The sequence below is a fragment of the Musa acuminata genome, chromosome BXJ1-3, assembly GCF_036884655.1.
Source record: "Musa acuminata AAA Group cultivar baxijiao chromosome BXJ1-3, Cavendish_Baxijiao_AAA, whole genome shotgun sequence".
Lineage (NCBI taxonomy): Eukaryota > Viridiplantae > Streptophyta > Magnoliopsida > Zingiberales > Musaceae > Musa > Musa acuminata.
In genome coordinates, this window is record NC_088329.1 from 41,857,037 (window position 1) to 41,879,014 (window position 21,978).

General features: G+C 41.0%; 4 protein-coding genes across 10 annotated transcripts; 1 reads left to right on the forward strand and 3 right to left on the reverse strand.

Moving 5' to 3' along the window:
- Positions 1 to 4,467: 4,467 nt before the first annotated feature.
- On the reverse strand, positions 4,468 to 6,916 carry LOC135631770 (uncharacterized). Its single transcript, XM_065139649.1, has 4 exons — positions 6,632 to 6,916; positions 6,363 to 6,549; positions 4,870 to 6,246; positions 4,468 to 4,780 (listed from the first exon to the last, which is right to left on the reverse strand). The coding sequence occupies exon 3, from the start codon at positions 6,181 to 6,183 to the stop codon at positions 5,608 to 5,610; it is 576 nt and encodes a 191-aa protein (XP_064995721.1). The 5' UTR covers positions 6,184 to 6,246; positions 6,363 to 6,549; positions 6,632 to 6,916; the 3' UTR covers positions 4,468 to 4,780; positions 4,870 to 5,607.
- Positions 6,917 to 7,586: 670 nt separating this feature from the next.
- LOC135631777 (uncharacterized) lies at positions 7,587 to 13,780 on the forward strand. Its single transcript, XM_065139658.1, has 7 exons — positions 7,587 to 7,744; positions 8,259 to 8,364; positions 11,314 to 11,364; positions 12,163 to 12,207; positions 12,582 to 12,690; positions 12,880 to 13,087; positions 13,198 to 13,780. The coding sequence occupies exons 1-7, from the start codon at positions 7,691 to 7,693 to the stop codon at positions 13,402 to 13,404; spliced, it is 780 nt and encodes a 259-aa protein (XP_064995730.1). The 5' UTR covers positions 7,587 to 7,690; the 3' UTR covers positions 13,405 to 13,780.
- A 382-nt stretch (positions 13,781 to 14,162) lies between these two features.
- Positions 14,163 to 15,201, reverse strand: LOC135638958 (late embryogenesis abundant protein D-34-like). The gene is made up of 3 exons (XM_065152588.1): positions 14,866 to 15,201; positions 14,411 to 14,782; positions 14,163 to 14,324 (listed from the first exon to the last, which is right to left on the reverse strand). Exons 1-3 carry the CDS (start codon positions 15,199 to 15,201, stop codon positions 14,163 to 14,165), a joined length of 870 nt encoding a protein of 289 aa, XP_065008660.1.
- Positions 15,202 to 15,630: 429 nt separating this feature from the next.
- LOC135631784 (uncharacterized) lies at positions 15,631 to 21,926 on the reverse strand. 7 transcript variants are annotated; one of them, XM_065139677.1, is made up of 11 exons: positions 21,718 to 21,925; positions 20,925 to 20,984; positions 20,805 to 20,844; positions 20,254 to 20,432; positions 19,521 to 19,559; positions 18,548 to 18,634; positions 18,346 to 18,406; positions 17,693 to 17,817; positions 17,155 to 17,246; positions 16,936 to 17,073; positions 15,631 to 16,614 (listed from the first exon to the last, which is right to left on the reverse strand). In XM_065139677.1, the coding sequence occupies exons 1-10, from the start codon at positions 21,763 to 21,765 to the stop codon at positions 16,959 to 16,961; spliced, it is 846 nt and encodes a 281-aa protein (XP_064995749.1). In that variant the 5' UTR covers positions 21,766 to 21,925; the 3' UTR covers positions 15,631 to 16,614; positions 16,936 to 16,958. The 7 variants fall into 7 exon arrangements, with proteins under 7 accessions (XP_064995749.1, XP_064995778.1, XP_064995759.1 ...); XM_065139706.1 differs by lacking the exon at positions 15,631 to 16,614 and having other exon boundaries at positions 16,643 to 17,073; positions 20,254 to 20,366; positions 21,718 to 21,926; XM_065139687.1 differs by lacking the exon at positions 15,631 to 16,614 and having other exon boundaries at positions 16,643 to 17,073; positions 20,254 to 20,426; positions 21,718 to 21,926.
- Positions 21,927 to 21,978: the final 52 nt, after the last annotated feature.

Here is a 21,978-nt window from a genome sequence, read left to right on the forward strand (position 1 = left end):
TAAATTCCCTTCGGGTGCTCTTATGATCCGGAACGGCGGGTCCCACCCGTGCTATCCTCTCAGCTTTTACCCTCCCGAGGCGCCCTTCGTCGTTTAGCGGACAAGTTTACGCTCTTACCCCTCCCAACCCGACTTCGACACACGTGTCACTCCAATCCCTGGAGCTAAAGAGAAAAAAAAAGAGCTTAAAATAAATCCTAAAAAAATAATTCTACGATACAAACTCGAGCATGAAATCAATCAATTACGCATGACGAATTAAAAATAATTAAATTATTTCTACGGACAGAAATAAGTTTTTAAAATTATATTAAACTACGCACCAAATATTCGATGAGAATTTTCTAGTACCGATTATTTTTCCGCCATAGAAAGCTAAAAAGGATGATTCCTAATTAGGGTCAAATCAAGACGAGGGGCACACCAGACATGATGGTACATATGATGGGCATGTGCATGTGCATGTAGGCCAATTAAAACAAGCAGTCTATATAACCTTGGTTCAAGAGAAAGGGCTGGTCTATGATACTTGTGATGGAAGGCAGGCCGAGATCATTGTCCATTTCTCATGACATCTATAGCTGAGCCATCAGGAGCTTCATGGAGGTCTAGCTTTGAACGTGTATCACTATATTGGCATATAATTCCCACATTGGTGTCATCTTTGACTCCGTCGTGTCTTGAGTCAAATGCTTAGTCTACGTAACCTCACTGTCTCTATGGCTTCATGGAGGTCTAGTGACATCTATAGATACGGACTGCTTGGACTTTTATGCTTGTTTAGGGGGATCCTAATAAACATGCATGAATTGTTATTTCAAAAATGTAGCAGCTGTAAAGAAAGAAACTTCAATTAAACATCCTTCAACTTTTTTTTTTGTTTTTTGTGTTTTGAAGAGCAACATCTATACTCAGAATCTCATGAGAAAATTACTAACCACACAATTAGATGTGTAATGACAGTAAAACAGGTGCTTTGTAATAAAGATTCTAAATTATGGTGACTTCAAAAGTTAATCTAATAATAGCAATTCTCATGGATTTACCTGATTTATTTAAGTCGTGCAACACCAAACAACGCCTGCTCATAAAAAAAGAGAAAGGAACCTGCAACGAGAAAACGGACAAACATCATAATTGTTCCACCGAAGAAATGTAAAGATCAAAATTCACACAAAATAACACTTCTATTAGTAATAAAAAATGAACATTTGGCAAGCTATGTAGCCATTGTCGTGTGGGCATGAAACCCTGTTCGTGTGAAAGGTCTCAAGGTTAAACTTCCACCCGTTGCTGCCTCTTACTTTTTGTTCGCTTCTTGCAAGTAGGCTATACAAAGTAGAAGTTGGTTGGTGGCTCGATAAGCCAAGTATTATAATAAAAATGAGAGACTCAGAACATGCAGAACACCACGCCATTGGTCAGTAGTGTATATGCATCACATTCTATTACTACCTCCTGATGGAAATTACCACCAGGAGGATTCACTAAAGGCAAGGTGATCATTTCCTTGGAACAGAGCCAATTCCTCCATGTCCTTTATCGTTAGTTGGGTGGATTCAACCATGCTCTCTTTTTCCTCAGTGATGACTTTAATTCCCTTCTCAAAAAGCCAATAGTGACACCCCCCAAGATACAAATCAACTTCATCATAATCCTCCCCTTCGCTCTATTTCTGTCACGTCCAAACTACTCCATAAACTCTTTAGCTTTATCCTACACGACCACACAGCAGCTCTCATCGCCATTTAGACCATGATGGATGATGTGAGGTCGCTCATCGGCCCAGTTCCTTCAATTATTCCATGTCTTGTCCTAACTGGTCCAGAGGACCTTCTTCTACACTGCCAAAATGAATGTCTCTTTCAGAATTGCACATAGGGACCTAGGAATCACTCATGCCCATCTCTGAATCATGATCCATCATTGGCTATAGTCTTGACAAACCTTTAGGCTTCAACTAGATTCCATGCTTACTGTAGGAAATAGAAGACTCCAAGGCACTCACCATCTCCTCATTTTGCGAAGTGATGCCACTAGTGGCAATGGTGGAACCTCAGAGCTGATTCATGACACCACCAAAGTCCTTTCCTATCAATATGTTCCATTATCAACAATAAAGCTAACTCTATGTTGATAAGATTTTATGTATATGCAAGGTCCAGCAAATGGATGAACGAAAGGAAAAATAGAGAGGCTGCACATTTTAGGAAGTCGTGTTCATCGAAAGCACAGAGCAATTTTTATGCACAATCCTCGACTGCTTTTGACATATCAAAGAACATGAGATGTCTGAGTACTGCTGGCCTCAGCAAGGAGAACTCTAAAATTTAAATATGTGGCATTTCATGTTGCATAAGCCTTTACTATCAGTCACCAGTTTAAGCTAGGATGACAGGAACATATTTGAGATCATTTCAGTCTTAAATGTCTCAGAGAATGGCCAAAACTTTATATGCATAAAAATTCCTAGGGCCAAACTGTAGCTCAGAAAGAAGAATATTGGGAGTATACAATTCAAGCCTGCTCAGGTATTGTTTTACCCAGTATTCTAAGAGTAAAGATGCGATCAATTAGCCCATCAAGATATGTACTTCATTTTGAGGCAAACGAATCTGAGACAAGGTGTTAAACCAATTCAAAAGCTTTAGCTTACTCTGCGGAAAAAAAAAAAAAAAAACAGTTCGTCACTCAAAGCTCACCTGAAATGATTAACCAAGTTTAGATCTAACTCGCATGTTAAGATTACTACACGCCTAAAGTCATCAAAATTTTATTAATGTGGAACCACAAGACTACTCCAGAGTCAACAATTACAACATCTAATATCATCCTGCCCCCAAGATTGCAACACTTTTTCGATATCGCTTTTCTGATGCTCAAGCTTAATAATTATTATTTTTTAGTTTCATGTAATATTATGCGTATAATGGGATCCAACAATGATTAAGTTCTGCCCATGGGTTCAATTATGCATGGAAGGAAATGGAAGGTGGAATCAGTAATGGCCCCACAATTGCGATAGCCATCACCAAAGCAGAACATCGCCAGCTATGGTGACATAGTACAAATGGCTAAATGCAATCATTAGATTAAGAACTAAAGTCAGAAGGTTGTTCTGTAATACAATGAACACACTTTTCTAATCCTAGAATCAACTTTTAGGCTTGATGCGAATCCCTTTTATCTTGTTGTTGACAACCAACAGATAGAAGGTGATCATTGCAACATTGCATGAGGGAGACAGGCATTTCAACTCAGCAAAAAGCCATTAGACTTGTCACTATCCACTCGCCTCAATCAATTTACATTAAAATTAGAAATCCATTGGCCAGTAACGCATAAAAGATCATCCTTTAGGGCTCAAAAGGTACAAAAATGAGTGGCCAACTGAATTCCACCAATACGAGGACTTTAAGACCCTCAAGAAAACTTGCTGCTTTAGTTTCTACTGCCCCGAACTAACTGAACCTAATGAAACAAGGAAGAGTTCCCCGCTACCAAATCCATTCGTCTTCCAGCGTACACTAATGCATTGTTCTACGAGATCCTCCCTTCAGCATGATGATGCCACAGAAATGCACCTCACTTTCCGGTCCACAACATCACATTAAACCCTAGAAGACTCGAGAAGAAGTCAAGTTTTCATCTCGAAATCATTCAATCACGGATAGTGAGCCTAAAAGTCTTGTCACTTCCCTAAAATTTGCCACGGCAAAATTAGAAATACCCATTCTCGGAGATCTAACATCTCATAGACATCAAGGAACCGCTCACAGAACCAATCTAGGAAAGACGAAAGAAATAGTAAACATTTGGAGGATCATCGAAAGGGGAAAAGGAAACTTACGAGTCGAGAGACCACTTTGCTTCTCCACTTCGTCCTCTAATCACTGCAATCATCGATGGCGTGAGATGGTCGAAAGATGGTTTTAGAGTTCTTGAAGCCGGCGAATCAATTAGTAGTGGAGGGCTTCGAATCCTCTTCTGTATATTAGATCCAATTCCAATCCCAATTCATGTCCGCCAGCAAAAATGCTCGATTTTCTAAATATAATTTAATGTTATAAATTTGCTAAACAATTTCGTTATTTTTTAAAATCCAGAAAAGAAAACAAATTAGACTATTAATTTCTGCCGAGGAAAATGTCGACCGTTATGCACTTAATCGATGGAGGGTTACAATATAATTATCATGTATATATAAAGGAATGCATTCCAGCAAGATATGCACATTTTCTGTGATGGATTAACAGGTGAATCCCATGAACATTTCAGCTACAATATGTCAATTTTTCGTCAAAGTCAAATATTTGGAACATCTTCATGACTTTCTGATCTCATCAACTCAGAGAAACCACATTTAAATCAGCAAGAAAACATCCAATAACGTATCTGTGAATCACAGAGAGGAAAAAAAAAACAATCGAATCCATGAACAATCATTACTTTGCCATGGGCACCATGTAACAGAAGAGAATTTTAAGTGCAGCTAGTAAAATACGAAATACTACATTCCACAAGTACTCAAAGTCAAACCTATCGATCCAGAGGCCAAAGTCTTAGTTGGAGAAAGTTGGTCCTCAACAACACAACATTACAACTAGATAAATACATAAAAGCTAACATGATCACCAACATGTGCATATGGACTAGCTCAACAATATAATACAAGGTATCATGTAAATTGAAAACCAGCAACAACCGCTGATATGCTTGCTTAACCATTTCTGATCCTGCTGAAGAAACAGGCCTATTCAAGCTTCTACTCTTCAGTCACCTATAAAGGAAGAATCAAGAAGACGATAACGGCATGCCACAAGTTACTAAGGACAAGCAAGTTAAAGAAGATGATATACCGGATAGTACCTTAACGTGGTTGCAGTTCCAGTCTTCCTTTGCACAGCATTGAGGCACTCCCGTTGATGTCATGCATCACAAACCAAAGCTAACAAACAACCGACATGGATGACAATCTATCGTCAAAGCTAAACAACACTACCTAAGACACTTCTACCACAAGTCTGAAGAGACAAGCTATAGCGTAATTTAGACAAACAAATAACTTGGAAAATGACAACCATCATCTATGACATATAGAGTAGAGACAGCATAAGGGTAGAGATCGCAGTTCCAGCCTGTCCAGCCTCTTCATCCAAAAACCAGAAGAAGTGGCAAGGGGAACTTTGATAACATTGCATCAGAAGTTAGGCCAAGAGTGATGGTCAAGAAGGGGGTGCAGGATAAACAAGAAAACCTAGATTAACAGAGAAGTTGGCCATGATTACAGAAAGTCAGTTTTGCTAGAACAGAAATGAGAGATGCAGATAGCCTAAAGACACACCTAGAAACAATTACTGAACCTATAAGATGTACATAACACCTAAAAGGAGGACCAGACAGAATAGAAAAAGAACTTTGCTACTGACATCCGACTCCGAACAACAGATCAACTACCTAAATTTCAGAGACAATGAAGATGATGGCAGGTACCACCATATTCAGTTAACATGCAAAGCCATAAGCTACCCATAAGTTAATTGCTACCACCTATACAGGTTAAAACAGCAGATATGTATATACAAAACTCTAAGTCCTCCGTTTCCTTTAGTCATCAATGATATCCAAGTGGAGAATTCGTCTCAAATTCTCCGTAGCAGTGGCATTGTTAAGAAGAAAGTCGTTGACAGGAGAAGTGGACTCTCTGGTAGGAGAAGAGGGGGCTGATTTTGACATAGGTTGGAGAGTAATATCAGATTTTGGAACTGGGATGTCAAGGGACACACTGCGCTTTTGACGCAGGGAAAATTTTGGAATTGGCAAAGAACTGGGAGGGGGTGAATTTGAGTAGGCTGGTCCTGCCCAAAGTTCACAGTAAGAGAGATCAACGGTAAAGGTGGCACCTTTTGGAGTAGGTGGGGGATTTATGGGGATGGGCTTGCTTCTCCTACTTCTTTTGGGCGGTTCAGAGTAAGAGCCCGAAGATTTGCGTTCCAGATGACTATTAAATGAGAAAACTTCAGAGGGAGGCGACTGCAAAAGAGCCCCACCGGACTGAAAGGTCCGGCAACTGATCACTCTGAAGCCTTTTGAGGGCGAGGAACCAAAATGATCGGTTATCCGGGACTTGTTCCTGCTGCAATATTGGTTCCGATGATGCGCAACCGCAACTAGTGTCTCCATACCCAGACGGTGATGCTTTGGCAACCAGAACTGGTCACTTCAATATGAATCTTTCGCAAAAACCTAACAATAAGTGAAGAGCAGGTAAAAATCAAAGGTAAAATAGCTCCAATCCAAATGAAAATAAAGTGCATATCGTTCCAAAACATCATCAAACACTAATAATACGATTACTATACCGTGTAAACTCGAGATTCTACGATCGAAACGTCGGAAAGCCTCAGTAAATCCCAGATTCTCGCCCGTCGAAACACGGAGGACCTTAACCCAAAATAAATCGCCCAACCCAGCCACCAGAACACAATCAAAATCCTTCCTTTCTTTTTTTTTCTTCACCCTCGCAGGTAGATCCGAACAAAACGAACCCTGGAACCAGAGATCCAGCAACAAAAACATCAGATCACTAGAAAACAGCAAGTAAATCGACAAACAGCAGAATCCATCGCACCTTTTCATCGACAGAACAGGAATCTGCTTGATGTCTTTGGGTTTGACCCGTCACGAACGAAGACCCGTATTTATCCAGCGGAGAAACACCGGAGGCACCAAGATCTCCAGGAAAACCACGAGCACGATCGGAACCGTGAGGGGTAACGATCAAGGGGAGATGAAAGGGATCTAGTACAGAAATCCGGGGAAATGAAGCAGAAGTTTGCAGCTTGATTTCTTCTTCCCTAGGCGAGGAGCTTTGGACCGACCGAGAACCAACCCCGGATGTGAAATGAAACTCCAATTTGGATTTAAGAGCGCACCGACCCATCTCAGGGAAGCCAGACGTGTGCATATGTTCGCATATGAAAATTCTATGAAAATTACTTTTCTACCGTCCATTTTGCACAAAGGAGCATCGTGAACCACACATCACGAATAATGATTGATGAACGGTAAGACCGCATATGAACTCGCGTGCACATTGACAAAATCGGCTATTGGAGCAGGTTAACATAAATGTCCAAGAAACTTCACTGTTTTAAATTACATTCTGCCACTTCCCCAATTCCGTGATGAACGCAAAAGGGGAATTGATTTCTGATACGCCGACTCGTTACCCTACCTTCCTTCGACCAGACGGCAAGGCGCAGAAGGCGAGATGCTGAAACAACACAGTCTCTTTGCGGGACCCGCCAAGGTAACTTATATACGAAGCGGGTAGAAAACTTTTTCTGATTGGAAAACTCACGATAGGTCGAGATATTTCTACGCTCGCGCGGTGGAGCCACTTCGAGTGTTTTTGATTGGCTGCAGCTCCATGATAGTGTGGTCCCACAGGGTGAGAAAGTGGGCCGTACGGTCCGAAAACGTTGAAGCTAAATGGACCGTCGTGGATTAGGCCTTTATTGGACCGCATCGAACCTACGTGGTCGACCCACCATCCGGTGGGAATAAGCGAACCCTAATGCGAACTAAAACCACCCTTCTTCTTCTTCGTGGTGTGGTTTGGATTCATCGCACATATAAAGTAAGGAAAGAGGAAACCGGCGGCCGCGAGGGTTGGAGGCGAGAAGCGATGAGAACCGTGCTGGTCGAGCTGGAGGAAGTCCTGCGGTCCAAATCCGAGAGGGTGAGCGTGTTCTCTTTCTAAAGCTAGGCATCCAATCCTTCGGATGTTCTTGATCGATCAGTCCTGATCGATCAGTATGTCCTCTCTCTAAAGTTAGGGTATTACTTGATGTTCTTGATCGATGGATTGATATTCCTTTCCAAATATCCTTCCTAAAACTAGTGTTTCAATCTCCTGGGGTGTTCTTGATCGATCCATCGATCGATCGATGTGCCCTCTCGCTAAAGTTAGGGTATCAATCTTACATAGGTCTTGATCGATGGATTGATCATTCTTTCCCAAATGTCCCTTACAAAACTAGGGTTCGACTATGAGGGAATGTCCATGATAGATTTGTCGATCATCCCCTCCCAAATGCCCGCCACCTCCGGCTAAAACTGGGGTTCCTACTCTACGGGATGTCCTTGATCGATCGATCGATCGCTCCTTGCGATGTCTCGATTTGGATGGATCGTTGAGCGCCTAATACCTAGAAGTTTACGATTGATTTCATTTAGTGATTCGGTTACTGCAGGAGAAGATAACGCCGTCAGAGGAGCTGGTCCTCCAGACCTGCAAGTCGAAGTCAATCCGCGATTTCACCGTCGGGTTCTTGGTTTCATCAGCCGCTGTATGGACTGGTACGGCGTCATTTGCTTGAGCCCCTTTTATTCTGTTTCTTATGCTTTTCCGTAACGTTGTTGGCTGCATTACAAGCATTGGTATGTAATTCTTTTGTTCGAGTTAGCCGGCCACTTTTCTATCTGTGGAAAAAATGACGCCATTAGGGTGAATTTATATAGTGAAAATTGTCGTCTAGATTATGTGCTTCTTGTGCTGTTGAGTCACCTAGGGTTTCCTCGGGAGAATGGGGACTCTGTGCCTATTGTGCTTTTGAGTTGCATCATTTTTTTTATGAAGAAGGTATTAAATGCGATTGAACTATTTACTGACTAAGAACTAAACCACCGTGAACTACTGACGGTATTTTACCAGTCCGATTCAGAATTGATGCCCTCATATTGCTTAGTACTAGTAAATTTTCATTTAATTTTTTTTTGGTAATATTGATATAGATTGGCATTAAACGAGATTTTAATTCTTGCTTTAGAAACTTAGTCGGATTTTAAATCTTGCTTCAAGGATAGTTGGAGGAATGTTATAGCAAGGTTCGTCTTACCAGTCCAAACCGGTGTACTGGTCAGTTCTACAGTACATACCATTTTGTATCGATGTATCATATGCTGGTATGACGATGCGTATCGACATGAAAAAATGATCGAAAATAGCTCCAAAAGTTTTTTAAAATAAAAAAAATAGATTAGTATTTTTAAGTTGAAAATAAATATAAATTTAGTATAAATTTAGGAAAATTAATCTTTTTCGGGTTTTGAGAAGAGCTTTGTGGTATGTTTCGGATCATCCTTCTGTTGATATTGAATTATCTACAAAGAAATTATTTGAATTGTTAGATTATTTGTTAAACAATTTAAACTTTAAGATTTAAATGAATCAAATAATCAATCGATGGATGTACTTGGTTATACCCTCAAAAAGAACGATGAGACTCCATGAGTGGTGGATCGAGGTCCTCGATCCTATATATATATATATATATATATATTTGATATGTTTGTCTGATCCATTCTTGAAATTGATCCAACGTTATATTATATTGATATACCGTATGTCATTGGTGCATCAATGTGGTGATGTTCATAGTTTGATCGTCGTGAACCACAATGGTCGAGACGACTCATGAGGCAAGTATGATTGTGGCATGTATTAGTGCGGAGCATAGAGAATGTTAGAACTTCTACTTTTGTTATTGATTTGTTGCTCCATATCATAGGGCCAATCATTGTACTGTTGCTCGGAGAAGAATGACCAACTATCACCGCTGCTTAGAGAAGAATAACCATCATGTTGAGCTCCATGATCTGAATTTTGGGTGGTATGCGTAAAATACTGCTCTTCGATCCGTGCACCATCCTCAAACTTTGTAGACGAGACCATCGACTCCCAAGCATCGTCGTCATCATTGGTCGAGGCATTGCTGTCATGTCTCCGGACCGAGTGAGTTGCTGAATGCGATTGAGAAGTTATCTACATATCATCAATTAGAGAGTTCTTCGTCTAACTTAGGTATAATCCTCTCTAATTAGCCTCTGGAGTTTGATCCAATTTACAAATCACAAACTTTGTAAGGTTTAAAAAGAGTCCAAATGTGAGAATGAGAGAAAGAAGTGAGTGAGAAAGAGATTGAGCGAGTATAAGAGTTTAAGAGAGTGAAATAAGATGAAAGAGAAGGGGAAAAAGGTTTAAAAACCATTTCAAATGGAATTGACAATTGGAAAGGGTCAGATCTGAGCCAACCGTTACCGATTGGTACCGGTCGTAACGGTTGGATGTACCAATCGGTAATGGTCAGATTTCGATCTTTACGAAGCGATACAGGCTTGTATCGAAAGATATAGCACCATTTAGTATATACCACCCATTATAGGGTGGCTCGTATATCGGTCCCCTATCAAATCGTATGTACCACTTATACTGGGCGCTATATCGTGGTACCGCAAACCCTGTGTTATAATGCTAGCTATAACACAAGTTCAACTTTGTGAGACTTGATGATTGTACACATTGGTGTTATTCGAGTTTTTTCCCAAGATGATGTTGCTGGAGGCAGTGCACTTTTTGCTTATGGGATGATCATTCTTGGTCAAGCATTTCGGTAGATTATTGCAGGATTTAAAATAAAAGAAAGTGGAAGTGAACTATAGATAGTTTGATTATTTGATGTAGTTGTCAACTCAAACATCAAAGGCTAGCCAACAGATAAATTCCGGCCGCATTATTGATGTACTTATCCTATCAAGATGAAGCAAGAATTGAGTATTGACCAAAAAACATTGAACTAAGTACAAGCTGCTTAAGATACATTAGAAATGCATAATCGACCTCGAAGTTTCTGGTGCTAGATGTAGTTCTAATCTCTTGTGATAAATTATTCTATGTGGACATCAAATGTCAAATCAGAGAATGTAAATTTGGAAATATCACATAAATACTTTCTCTAGTTAATGTTGCTTTTGGTCAAGTAGTGAGAGTTTGAGCCACAGGAAACAAAAAAGAAGTTCTGGTCTAGTTGGTTGCTCACTTGTAGACATTAAAGGCGTCAGATCTCTAAGCAGCAGACTAAGGACATATTCCACATATAGTTTGACATGTTAAATATTTGCAAAAACCTAACTTATGACTGATAGATAGATGACAGCCCTATCTTCAGCCCAAGAAAACTGCATTATATTGTCTGTTTTCTGACCAGAAGGAAGTAGCAAGCAAGCAGTCTTCAATCCATGTCTGAATTAAACAGTCTCCCACCACCCTAATTAACTTAGTCCTTTCTTCTTCCTCTTTACCTTCAGGTATAACATTATTCCTCTTGCTTTCTCTTCCTCTGTTCGTGCCGTAACTATCTCTTGAAATGTGCATATGTATTTTCATCGTCTTCCTTTTCATTCATCTTTGTCTTTTTCTTAATCCAAATCCCCTATCTTCTGTTTATTGTTTAATTTCTCTTTCTGTAGGAAAAAACATGAAGTATGTTGCAAGATTGTATAGAAGATGGAGAGAGATTTGTTGAGTTGGTTTTCCTCCTATACAGAGGGTGGCCCTTGAATATTTTAAACTCCATTTGGATGTCTGGAGTTATGCTCAAGTGGATGATAATGTTTCATTGGTGTTAATGTATTTAGTTACCATGTTCTTTTCCTAATAGAATTAACTGTGATAATGGATAATTTGGAGAATATCATAAAACTTCAATATAAGTTAGTAAATAGTTTGTTATATGAATAAAGAGTTCACATGAAAAAAAGGAAAAGAAAAGCTATCTATCCAAGTAAAAGGGAGGGAGCTTCTGCGGTTAGCTTTGAATCTATGATTAGGTGCAATCCAATTTTGATTAAAATTTATAATCACATTAGGAACTTACTACAATAAATTCTAGATGGTCTGATTGTGATCTGGAGCTCTCTATAGTATTCTTTCATTTGGTATTTTACATTCCCCGTTTTAATGAGATCTCTTCATTTTCTTGTTTGCTTTTTGCTAGGCTGCTGCCACTAGCATAATGGAAGTGGTCTAGTTGACCCTGCTTGTAAATTTTGTTTTTTTATATAATTTTGTTATTGATTTTTTTTCCTTTTTTCTCCGTGCCACATGATATTTGCTACTGATATTACTGCAGTATCTGTAGTTGATATGAATCACTTCTTGAGCTTTCTTGACAACCGTTTGTTCTTATGTAACAAATAACTTCTCTGTCACTTTGCTTTCTGTATTTTCTTCATTTATGTTATATTGTTAATATTTTTTCACTTGATGTCATATGATCAATTTAACTCAAATGCTAAGTGATATTTTGCTATGCGCAGCAACTAGGAGACTTACACGAGCACTGAGGTTTAACTTGTCCCTAGGTGAGTCTATGAAACCATTTTCTTCCGGTAACCAGGGGATCTATTTACTGCACAATGAAGAATTCTATGTCTGAAAGAATCTGAGCTGGTTACAAAATCAAAAACTTTCTAGCTAAATAGTCTTAAGTAATCAGAACAGATTGGTCCAACATGGCATCTTTTCAGTTGCAGTCACATTATGTATCAATTTTGTAGCAATATCTGCATTATTCTCCAGTAAACTTTCAGTCGTGATAATTTGTTTTTTTGTATTTTGTTGACTTTATTTCACTGTTTAGAGTACCCTCAGGACAAACGTCCAATCTGTGACTCCTTAAATCATACATTTTTTGTCTCATTATCTCCTCTGTTGAACATTTAAATAATTTGTGCAGGTTCTGGCACTTTTTTGGGGATGTGGGGGTTTGACAGGTCCTTGAGTTCATGCATTGACCGAATGATGCAGCTTGAAGGAAGCCGGATCCAGAGAGAGTTGGCAAACATGTAGGCTCTTTCTTATTCTAATGTTTTAGGTGTGATATATCTTGTCTTCCTGTAATAGTGTTTGTGCATGTGAATTTATTGAAGTAACAATCTGAATCTTCTCTTACTGCGATTCATGTAAAATCATAACTCAATTGCTTTCTATTACTTGGATCAAATGCACAATCCAAATCTTCTGTATGTTGGCAGAATATTGGCAAAGCATGCAAATGAGGCGTCAAGTGTGAAGCTTGTAAGCAAGCACTTCTTCCCGGAGCAAGTATTCAGCGACTTGAATCCAGATGAGTCTATTTTTAGGTGGCGATTACGTAATCTCTACATAGATAGCACTGCTTCTCAGGGGACACAGAGAATCGAAGACGGTGGCGATCATGATATCCAGCCAAACCAATCTACTGTAAGTACATCCTGCAGCATGAACTTTGGATGAGCAATTTACATATTTCATTGTTGATGTGGAAGTTAGAGAAGCATGATGGCATGACTTTGGTCGTCATGTTCTCGTAGTTTCAGAGTAGCCACGTTGGAGATATGACTGCATATCCTTTAGACTGTGTGTTTGGTTACCCTGATGGTAACAGTGAGATGATGCAATCGGACGACAGTGGTGTGCCACCTAGGAGACGGTTGCGTGCCCACAGAAAGGCTAATCGTCGTCATCGTACTCGCTGTTCTGAAGAAAGCTCTGAGAGTAACACAAGTTATGGGCGATGATGACAATTGTGGAGCTAAGCTTCGGTCACAAGGGGATGCGATTTTCTGGACCAGGAGCAATGCCCGTCGTGCCGCTTCGCCAGCTGAATCAGTTCGTGGTCTCACGTTCTGGTATCGACCCCGAACTGATGCGCCAGAGCTCTAAGGCTGGATAGGTTGTATCCCTCGCCTTGCCAGTTCGTCGTTTTAACGCCATTAAATATTTGTCCCAGTTATTTAAGTGCAACTTAAGCTTTTCATGTTTGTGATTTCATTGAAGTTTTACCCAATACGCTGCATCGCCCACCAGAACAAAATAAAGAATGTGCTCGATGCTCCCTGTTGTTATGGTCTAACAATCAAAAGAGAAATGATCTGATGGTGATTTTTGTGGATCCCTGCTGGTTTTGCACGTCGATTTGAGTGTGATCACAGGATGCTGTTCCTCGATTTCTTTTGACCGACGCAGAACAGACCTCGGCTTCCATTTTTCTGAAGAAAGACCTGCAGCTACGCATGTATGCTTTTTATCCCCAAATCTCAAGTTTCTATTGGCTAATCTCTCTTATATATCATTGTTCTCCCGACGCAAATCTCAAGTTTCTATGACCAAGTATTGCTGATATTGTTTTCTTTTTTTGTTGATACAACAAAAGCCCTAAAGCTCAAGAGAACTTCACACAACGGAGGCAGCACAACCCAACAGGACGGCGTACGTATTACCACACTATCGTACAGCTTCTTCACAGACTACGGTGGACACAGAACTAATCGCTGCCTCAGCGATTAGGCTCATTAAGCCGGGCTGCTGCCGCCACTGTCGTGGCCACTCCGCCGGGACGCATCTCCAGGTTTGGGCTGTCCCGTATCTCAGCTCCGACCACCCTCTCGGCGTCCTGCCTGGTCGCCTCCTTATCCGCCGGCATCCTCGCCGCTGCATCCTGTCAATGGAGCAATCCGGGAATTAGCTGTACGTGGTACGTGATCTGTACAGACTACTACTGAGTATGGATACTACCGCCAGTACATCCCCGAGCTTAGTCTCGTCATCTTCTCCGTCGGCCCAGGTGTTGGTGATGACTGCCGCCTGCGCCGCAGCGGCGACACCATTCGTCAGCACGGTACTCACCCCTGTGGCGGCCGACTCCGCCGCTTGGATGGCAGCTGCATCACTTGGTTCCACCGGCTTGTCACCGGCTGTCTTTGCGGTCGCCTCTAGTGCCTCCCCGATCGTTACTTTATCGCCCCACATTGCCGCGTTTCCAGCACCAGACTCTTGGCCGCTGGCACCCCGGTTTCCTCCACCTCCTTGGCCTTCAGGACTGCCGCTCCAGTTATATCCGCCGCCGTCGCCACCACCCAATCCAGCTCCCTCGTTGATCACATACTGACTCACAGCCTGTTGCCGAGCAAATGGGGAGTCTTGAGATCGAGGCTCACGATACATGAAGTTACGATCAACCGATTTGTATGTACCAGTACCTGGCCGGCGACGTACTCGGTAACGAGACGATAGCCGGGCTGCCCGGGGATGTCGGTCTGGGTGACGGTCACCCCCTGGTCACGCGGGATATCGCTGGACTGGCTGTGGCCGACGGCGCGGCGCTGCTCGTTGCGTGCGGCGGCCGACTCCATGACGGCAGCCGCGCCGCCCTTCGGCGTGTGGCCGAAGACCATGGACTCGGCAGACTGCATCATGGCGGCGTCCCTGGGTGCGACGGGCCGGTCGGCCAAGTCTCCGCCCACCGGGAACACATCACCGGACCTTATGCCCGCGTCCTGTGCTTGGTATGGCCTTCTTGGTTGTTCCTGGCTCATTTCGCCTTGAGGTGTCCGATCCCGTTTGAAGATGGCACGGTCTCACCGGCTGTGGCATTATATACAGGGGAGATGAGATTGGGAACGTCGGCACGTCCAAGGATATTATTGACACGTGTGGAGCCGTAGGTACGCGGCGGGACGGAAACGTGGAGGAGTTTTGGGACCGGAAGGAAATGGTGCATGAGATGCCGGCACGTGAAGCGGTGCACGATAACTCGGCGGCGATGTGGCGTGGGCGCGTCGACCGGTGCACGATTAATCGGTGGCGATGTGGTGTGGGACGTCTTCTCTCTTGCACAGGGCTGATTGCGGATGCGGGTTTCTTCTTGCATGTATCGGATCTATTCGATCCGCTTCAAACGTGGTGAGGTATTGTTTTGAATTTCTCGCGAATGTTTATCTTTTTACGTATGATGCTAGAACATTATTGATAGAGCATATCGTGGATCTCGCTGTATGGACACGACCTCCGACCACATTAACGCAAGCACGGAATCTCACGAGGTATACAGCATCACGTCGGATGCTTCATCGAGAATTCGGGACAATGATCGCTCCCCTCCTACACCATCTGGGGTCGCACGACCTAGCGTCGTCCCAACAATGGCCGCTCTGGGAAGTTCGAGACGCATCGCATGACATTGTTTCGCACATACCGGACGGTGATCATCCGAAGGTATGAATTCATCGTCCAGAGAGTTGGTAGCCGTGCGAAGATCGTGCAATTGTTTAGAACTTGTAAAGTCTGTTTGTAATTTGCTTTGTCTTTGAAGTGTTTTCAGAAATGTTTGCTTGTGGATCTCGAATGAGACATTTTCTCAAACCCGTTCTCTCTTTTGTGGGTCCTAAGGGACATGGGAGACTTTGGGGAGGTTGGCCTTTGCGGACGGACACACAAAGGTGCCGTACGATTTAGGCAAAACCAGCTAAGTCCGTGATACTAGGGTAGACGACCTTGGCTCGGGTCGTGGACTCCACTGCCGCAATGGCCGCAACATCTCAACGCTCGATCGGGCCGTTTGTCGATGGACCTTGCCGTGGCTTGTAGCACCTCCCTCATGGTGACCTTATCGGTCCACATGGCCACCTGCAACGTCGAGTCTTGCGCCCAACCGTCGTCGGTCCTCCTTGGTTGACCTTGACTCATAACGTCGGACCTCAATCGATTGAGCTATGTATAGATAGCTTCATGCGATAAAAAAACCAACATCGACGACGACGACGTTGGCACGTTGTCGACACGTGAGCAGATGAGAAGGGCTCGGCTGCAGGAAGCGGAGGTGGACACACTGCAGTAGCGGAGAAGGCGGGGAAAAGAATTGTCACGGCTAGTTGTAGATAAACTCCGACGTGCTGAGGTGGATTTCATCAGAATAAAAGAACTGCCGAGAAGTCCTCCATGTTAAGAAGCTGAACAGAAATATTAGATTGTAGATGCTGAGAGGTGGACCAAAAAGCAATATGAATTGAAACGATCAACAAAAAGTTTACGATACTACATAATTTCCAATTTTATTGTATCCATATCTAAAGGCGAGCTTTATAAATATGCACACGCCTTGACGAGGCTTCCTTGTAGAAAACAATTCATCAGAATCTTGTCACTATTTCTCATGTAAAATGTAAAGCGCCTTGGCATCCAAATTCTACAGTTAACAACCTCTACATCTAATGAAGAGAGAGAGAGAGAGAGAGAGAGAGAGAGAGAGAGAGAGAGGAGAATCGTACTACCTTTGAGAGATGGAGGGGAGGAACTAGACATCGGTCAAAATCAGTGATGAAACAATCATGACATACGCAAGAAAGAACAAGAGCGCGATCTGCATGAAGAACTTTGGGTTATCCCTCAAGCTTGGAGCGGCGGCAGCTCTGTCAGTCAGGAAAACAACCATGTCACAAAGCAAACTTAATATGAGAAATTACGCTAACTAAAGAACGAAGAGAACGAACCTTGCGATACGTTGGGAAAGCCGACGGAAAGGTAAACTTTGGATAAACACGACTCCAGGACCTGAGAGAGTGGCCATCAATTCGTTATCACCCTGCAAATGCACGATGGAAATTTCAGTGTCAAATCAAATAGATCAGTGACGGGAGATTCAGCAGATGACAGTTTGTGAAGTGCATCAACTTGAATGTAGTATGTAACAACTAATGCATATGATCAAGCATTAGTCGAATGCAAATACCAGCATCGTGAAAAGTACAACTGCAAAGTACTGGGAGACATCCCATTGCTTACATACTGATCTAAATGTTACCATCATGTAACTATTTCATATGCCATGAAGACGAGGTTTGGTGCCAGCAAAACTATCATGCTTAGATAACCATTAAGTACATCAAATAAAATTCATGCCCATCACAAATATGTTAAATATCTAACTGAATAACCCACCACCATTCAATTCATTCAGCAGATATCCTAAACCGAGAATGCCGGCGAGTATGATCTAGGTCAAGAAGTAGGAAAAGTTCATGAGCTCACCCCAAAGACCACCCTCCTCATCGGACTGGAGTACTTCAGTTGAAAATTGATAGAGCTTGTCATAGCTATAATGCATGCAGCGTCAACTATAAATACTTCTCCAGGAGCAAGAATTTTCTGCACTACTAGCAAAAGAGAAAAGCCAAAAAGATCAAAAAAATCATTAAACAATTAAAATGAGATAGCCTTGTCATCAAAATGATAGTTTTGTTATCATATTACAATAGTAGGCATACATGTAGTTGCTCAAGTAATTGAGTAAATGAATATAGACAGAGACTCTGCAAGAACAACAATCTGCATGATGCTGTTATTGCTCTCTCCATTATGCAACTTTTTATATCAATGGGGCAGGACTTGACAGTATCTTATGATATGTTTCTATTTTTCTACTTCTATTTAATCACTAAGATGACAAATTGACAATGAATTACATTTTCATACTTATTTTGTGTCATAAACAATCATCTTGGGTTGCTTTAAAACATAGTCTGATATTCTATGTTGGCTTACAATGTTATTACTGATCAATGTTGTGTTCCATTTTGACACTATCATGAAATGAATAGTCACCACTATAACAAAGATGTCAAGGTAGAACTTTTTATCAGAGACAGGAAAACGAAAAAATTTTGAACTGTGAATTCACATACCAGATCCACACCCAAGAAGAAATGCCAACCCCTGGCCTTCTAGCTTATGTTTGAGGATCAACTTTTAAAGACAAAATAAAACAAAAAAAAATCAAGTGTTAAAAGCGTCATTACCTAGAATATAGAACCAATTAAGAAGTGAAATGAAGGATTTCTTTTTCAGGTACTAGAAATAGCTAGTAAGAAAAGTATTACTCCCAACCTCTGCACCAACCTCAAGGTTGCGGGGCCTCTGATCAACTCTACTGGAAACTCTCACATCATTGACTGAGCAAAGAAATGCATCAGGCTACAGAAGGAATATAAACTGTTAAATACACATACACACACCGAACCAAACAAGAGAAAGTAGTGGAATGTTCTCTGGTTAAGTAACACTTGAATAAGTTCAGGCCTTGGACCAGTCAACTTGTCAAACTTAACCAATAAAAAATCTGTAATTGTCATCCTTAGTAGACCTGCCTTCTGACCTTGTCCAACATGTTGTGGTGCTTTAAAATGTATTGCAAAAATAAGGCAAATCTTTCTGGTGACATAACCTAGTAGTAATAAACGATTTAGAACAAGATGATTGAAAAGGAAATCTGAATAAATCAGTAATTAGATCAGAAATTGAATTGTTTTATCCGTATAGGTTTGATTAGCTGATTTATTTCATCCCATGAATTTACCACTAATCTCACACCACTGTAGAATCTCATTTATTCTAGAGCAAAGCACACAAGAAACTGTTACAACCAAATTTATCTGGTAAAAAGATAGCTTTAGCATAAAAAAAAGAGAATGAATAAACAACATGCAGATAACTATAAATTTTTTCATCAAGGACAACAGTACATCAGATGAAAGGTTAATAAGTACATTACAAGCAAGATTAGTTGTTAGGTCATTTTGGTGCTAAGGTCCATTCAAACCTTAAAAATAGGCACGAGGCTTATGAAGGTGAAAAGCACGAGAATGCATTAAAACAAAGATTAACAGAAAAAGACAAAAAAAAAGTAGAAATAGCAACATAAGGAATATAGAAGAAGAGCAGAGTGGAAGAACAAAAGGGCAATGCATAGCGAAGGATGAAAGAAAAGCACCATGGTAGTACATTGATGCAGATATATGCAGGAGAAAATCCAACTTTTGAACTAAGTATTAAAAGCATCAAGTTCAATAATCAGCCCTACCTGGCAAAGAATCTCACCGCCAAAATTTGCCAAGTCAATCTGTCAAGAAAAAATGAAAGAATCAAAAAGAGAAAATTGCTAGAAGTAGAATCACAAACAGATAGCAAAATTAGAAAAAAAAAAAAAACGAATTTACCAGTAACTTAGGCTTCGGTTTGACCTAATGACCTATTGAGACAAAAAATTGCCAGTACCGGAAAGGACTTAACTCCAAAAAAAAAAAACTTTGGCTAAATCACATGATTCCATTGTATTGAGAACCTATCTCCACTGCTAACTGCTCGAGTCAATGAGAGATTAATAATAGAAATTTGTATAATGTTAACCCAAATTACCTAGGTCAAATGTTTTGACATGGTTAAAATATAACAATGTTATGGTTTGTCAAGCTATATGCCTAATCCTCCACTGAGTCTGCCATAACCTCAACAACCACTACCTTAGTGCTGAGCAAGAATTCAATGCCATTTCATAGTTTGAAAGATTGTTATCACAACATTAGGTCAACATTTTAATAATCGGACAGAGAAAAAAACAGTAGCAGTTGGAGTAGCACATGATTACTGTGCAATATCAGCAATGACTGTGTGAGATGATCGTCACAAAGCAGCTGCTGATACACCATGCGAAGTTAACATTTGATAGAAGTTTTTTAAATAATATTCTAATAGATAAATATGTTTATAAATCAAATCTGTATGAAATTTTGCTGCAGTGTTTTCCGTGCACTCACTGGAAGTATCCTTGCAGGAGATGGTGCTGCAATTCCAACAAATCCATCTTCTGGACCAGAATTTGAGATAACTACACTTGTCACACGTTTGCCAAAGATCCACTGCCAGAATCCTGCCTCATTTTCAGGGATGTAGTTATTGTCCATTTGAATCGACCCAGAAATGTAATACACTGTACCTAAATAAAAATTGAAAGATCACAAAAAATTAAAAGAAAAAGCCAAGATACGTAAATAAAACACAAAAAACATAATAGAAAAACCAAAAACAAGATAAAGTATATTCCTTTGATTAATTAGAACATCATGGTGGTAAATGTCAAAATTAGAACATGAAGCTGCAAAGATTTATCAGCAATACAGTATGGCTTTCATAATTAGTCAACAGTACAGACGGCATCAAATCCAGCAGATAAAGGAGTATCTGGATTTTTCTTTCAAGTTTACAAGAAATTGTAGCAAAACATATGACTTGACTATGTAAGAAGACAAATGGTTAGCCTCCACAAAAGCAGGCCAGAAAAGATAATCAAAATTACCTCAAAACTTACCAGGCATTGCGATAAGTTTTTCTTGTGCTTTTAACATTATCTGGATGGAAATAAAAAAATATTCAAGATTCATAGAAGTTATGGACAGCGAAACATCATAAAATCTAGACCGTGAAGTACCTGAACAATCTGAGACTCGCCACCCAGTATCTGAAAAGCTGTTACTGCTGCTTGGGAACTCTGCAATAGATAATAACATGATAAGTGAAATTAAGTTATGTTAATTCAACTACTATACCTACCAAGTCCTGTATTCCACATCGTAGTTGATAAACTGTCAGCAAGACTGACCAGACTCACCAGAGAAGAAAGGTTTGATTCAGATGACATCAAATCACAGCTTATGTATCAGAAGTTTAACTAGGAACTATAATGATTTTACATGATGATAGCATCGATCCATGTCGGTATGCATGTTAAGAAAAATGGCCACCTAGGCTTTCACGATCTACCAATGCGTCTGATGCATGGTAAAGCCTGAGCACTCTATTACTCTTATTTGTATCTGACTAATCAACGTAGTCTAAAAGAAGATTCTCCAAACCCCCTCCAAAACCTAAAACAGATCACATTGACTTTGGTGCCTACGGTTTATTTTAATAGCATCATCTATCATAAATTGAATGAAGAAACGTATGAATATAAAAAACTGGACAGGGAAGATGAATCTAGAACAGTACATGACCAAATACATGAATGGATAGACTGATTACCTAACATAATCAAGAATATCATCCTAACACACGCAAATGAAACTCAGTACGGTCGAGATTTGCAGAATTTCCAGCACATACCTAGGAATCAGTGGCAGATCCAAACTAAAACTCGAACGGACACCGTAACACCAGCAAAGAACAAAGGCATTAACCGAAACAAAGCAACATGTGGTGGGCCGGAGGACGTGAAAGCACACCTGGTAGACGTAGGGCTGGAAGGGGGTGGAGAAGAAGGGAGCCGCCATGGCGGTCGATTTCAACCCAAACAACAGAAGGACCTCAAGAAATCGCGTCGGAGGTTTCGAGGTCGCGCATCAGGGTGTCCTCGCCCGATAACGAAGAGGGCGACGTCGGGATCCTGACACGCTCAGAGACTTCCTCCTCTTCGTGGGCAGAGAAACCAAGTGACTACTTACCGACCCTGTTTGTACCAAATCCGCCTATCGCACGGACGGTCG

Coding starts and splice junctions, on each gene's coding strand:
- LOC135638958 (XM_065152588.1), bottom strand. CDS start 15,201: ATGAGCCAGGAACAACCAAGAAGGCCATACCAAGCACAGGACGCGGGC. Junction 14,783..14,865: donor CCGAGTACGTCGCCGGCCAG/GTACTGGTACAT, acceptor GCTCGGCAACAG/GCTGTGAGTCAGTATGTGAT. Junction 14,325..14,410: donor ACGAGACTAAGCTCGGGGAT/GTACTGGCGGTA, acceptor CTCCATTGACAG/GATGCAGCGGCGAGGATGCC.
- LOC135631784 (XM_065139677.1), bottom strand. CDS start 21,765: ATGGCGGCTCCCTTCTTCTCCACCCCCTTCCAGCCCTACGTCTACCAG. Junction 18,407..18,547: donor ACCTTGAGGTTGGTGCAGAG/GTTGGGAGTAAT, acceptor TGTCTTTAAAAG/TTGATCCTCAAACATAAGCT. Junction 17,247..17,692: donor TGAGGAGGGTGGTCTTTGGG/GTGAGCTCATGA, acceptor GTGCATTTGCAG/GGTGATAACGAATTGATGGC.
- LOC135631770 (XM_065139649.1), bottom strand. CDS start 6,183: ATGGAGACACTAGTTGCGGTTGCGCATCATCGGAACCAATATTGCAGC.
- LOC135631777 (XM_065139658.1), top strand. CDS start 7,691: ATGAGAACCGTGCTGGTCGAGCTGGAGGAAGTCCTGCGGTCCAAATCC. Junction 7,745..8,258: donor TGCGGTCCAAATCCGAGAGG/GTGAGCGTGTTC, acceptor CGGTTACTGCAG/GAGAAGATAACGCCGTCAGA. Junction 12,691..12,879: donor CAGAGAGAGTTGGCAAACAT/GTAGGCTCTTTC, acceptor GTATGTTGGCAG/AATATTGGCAAAGCATGCAA.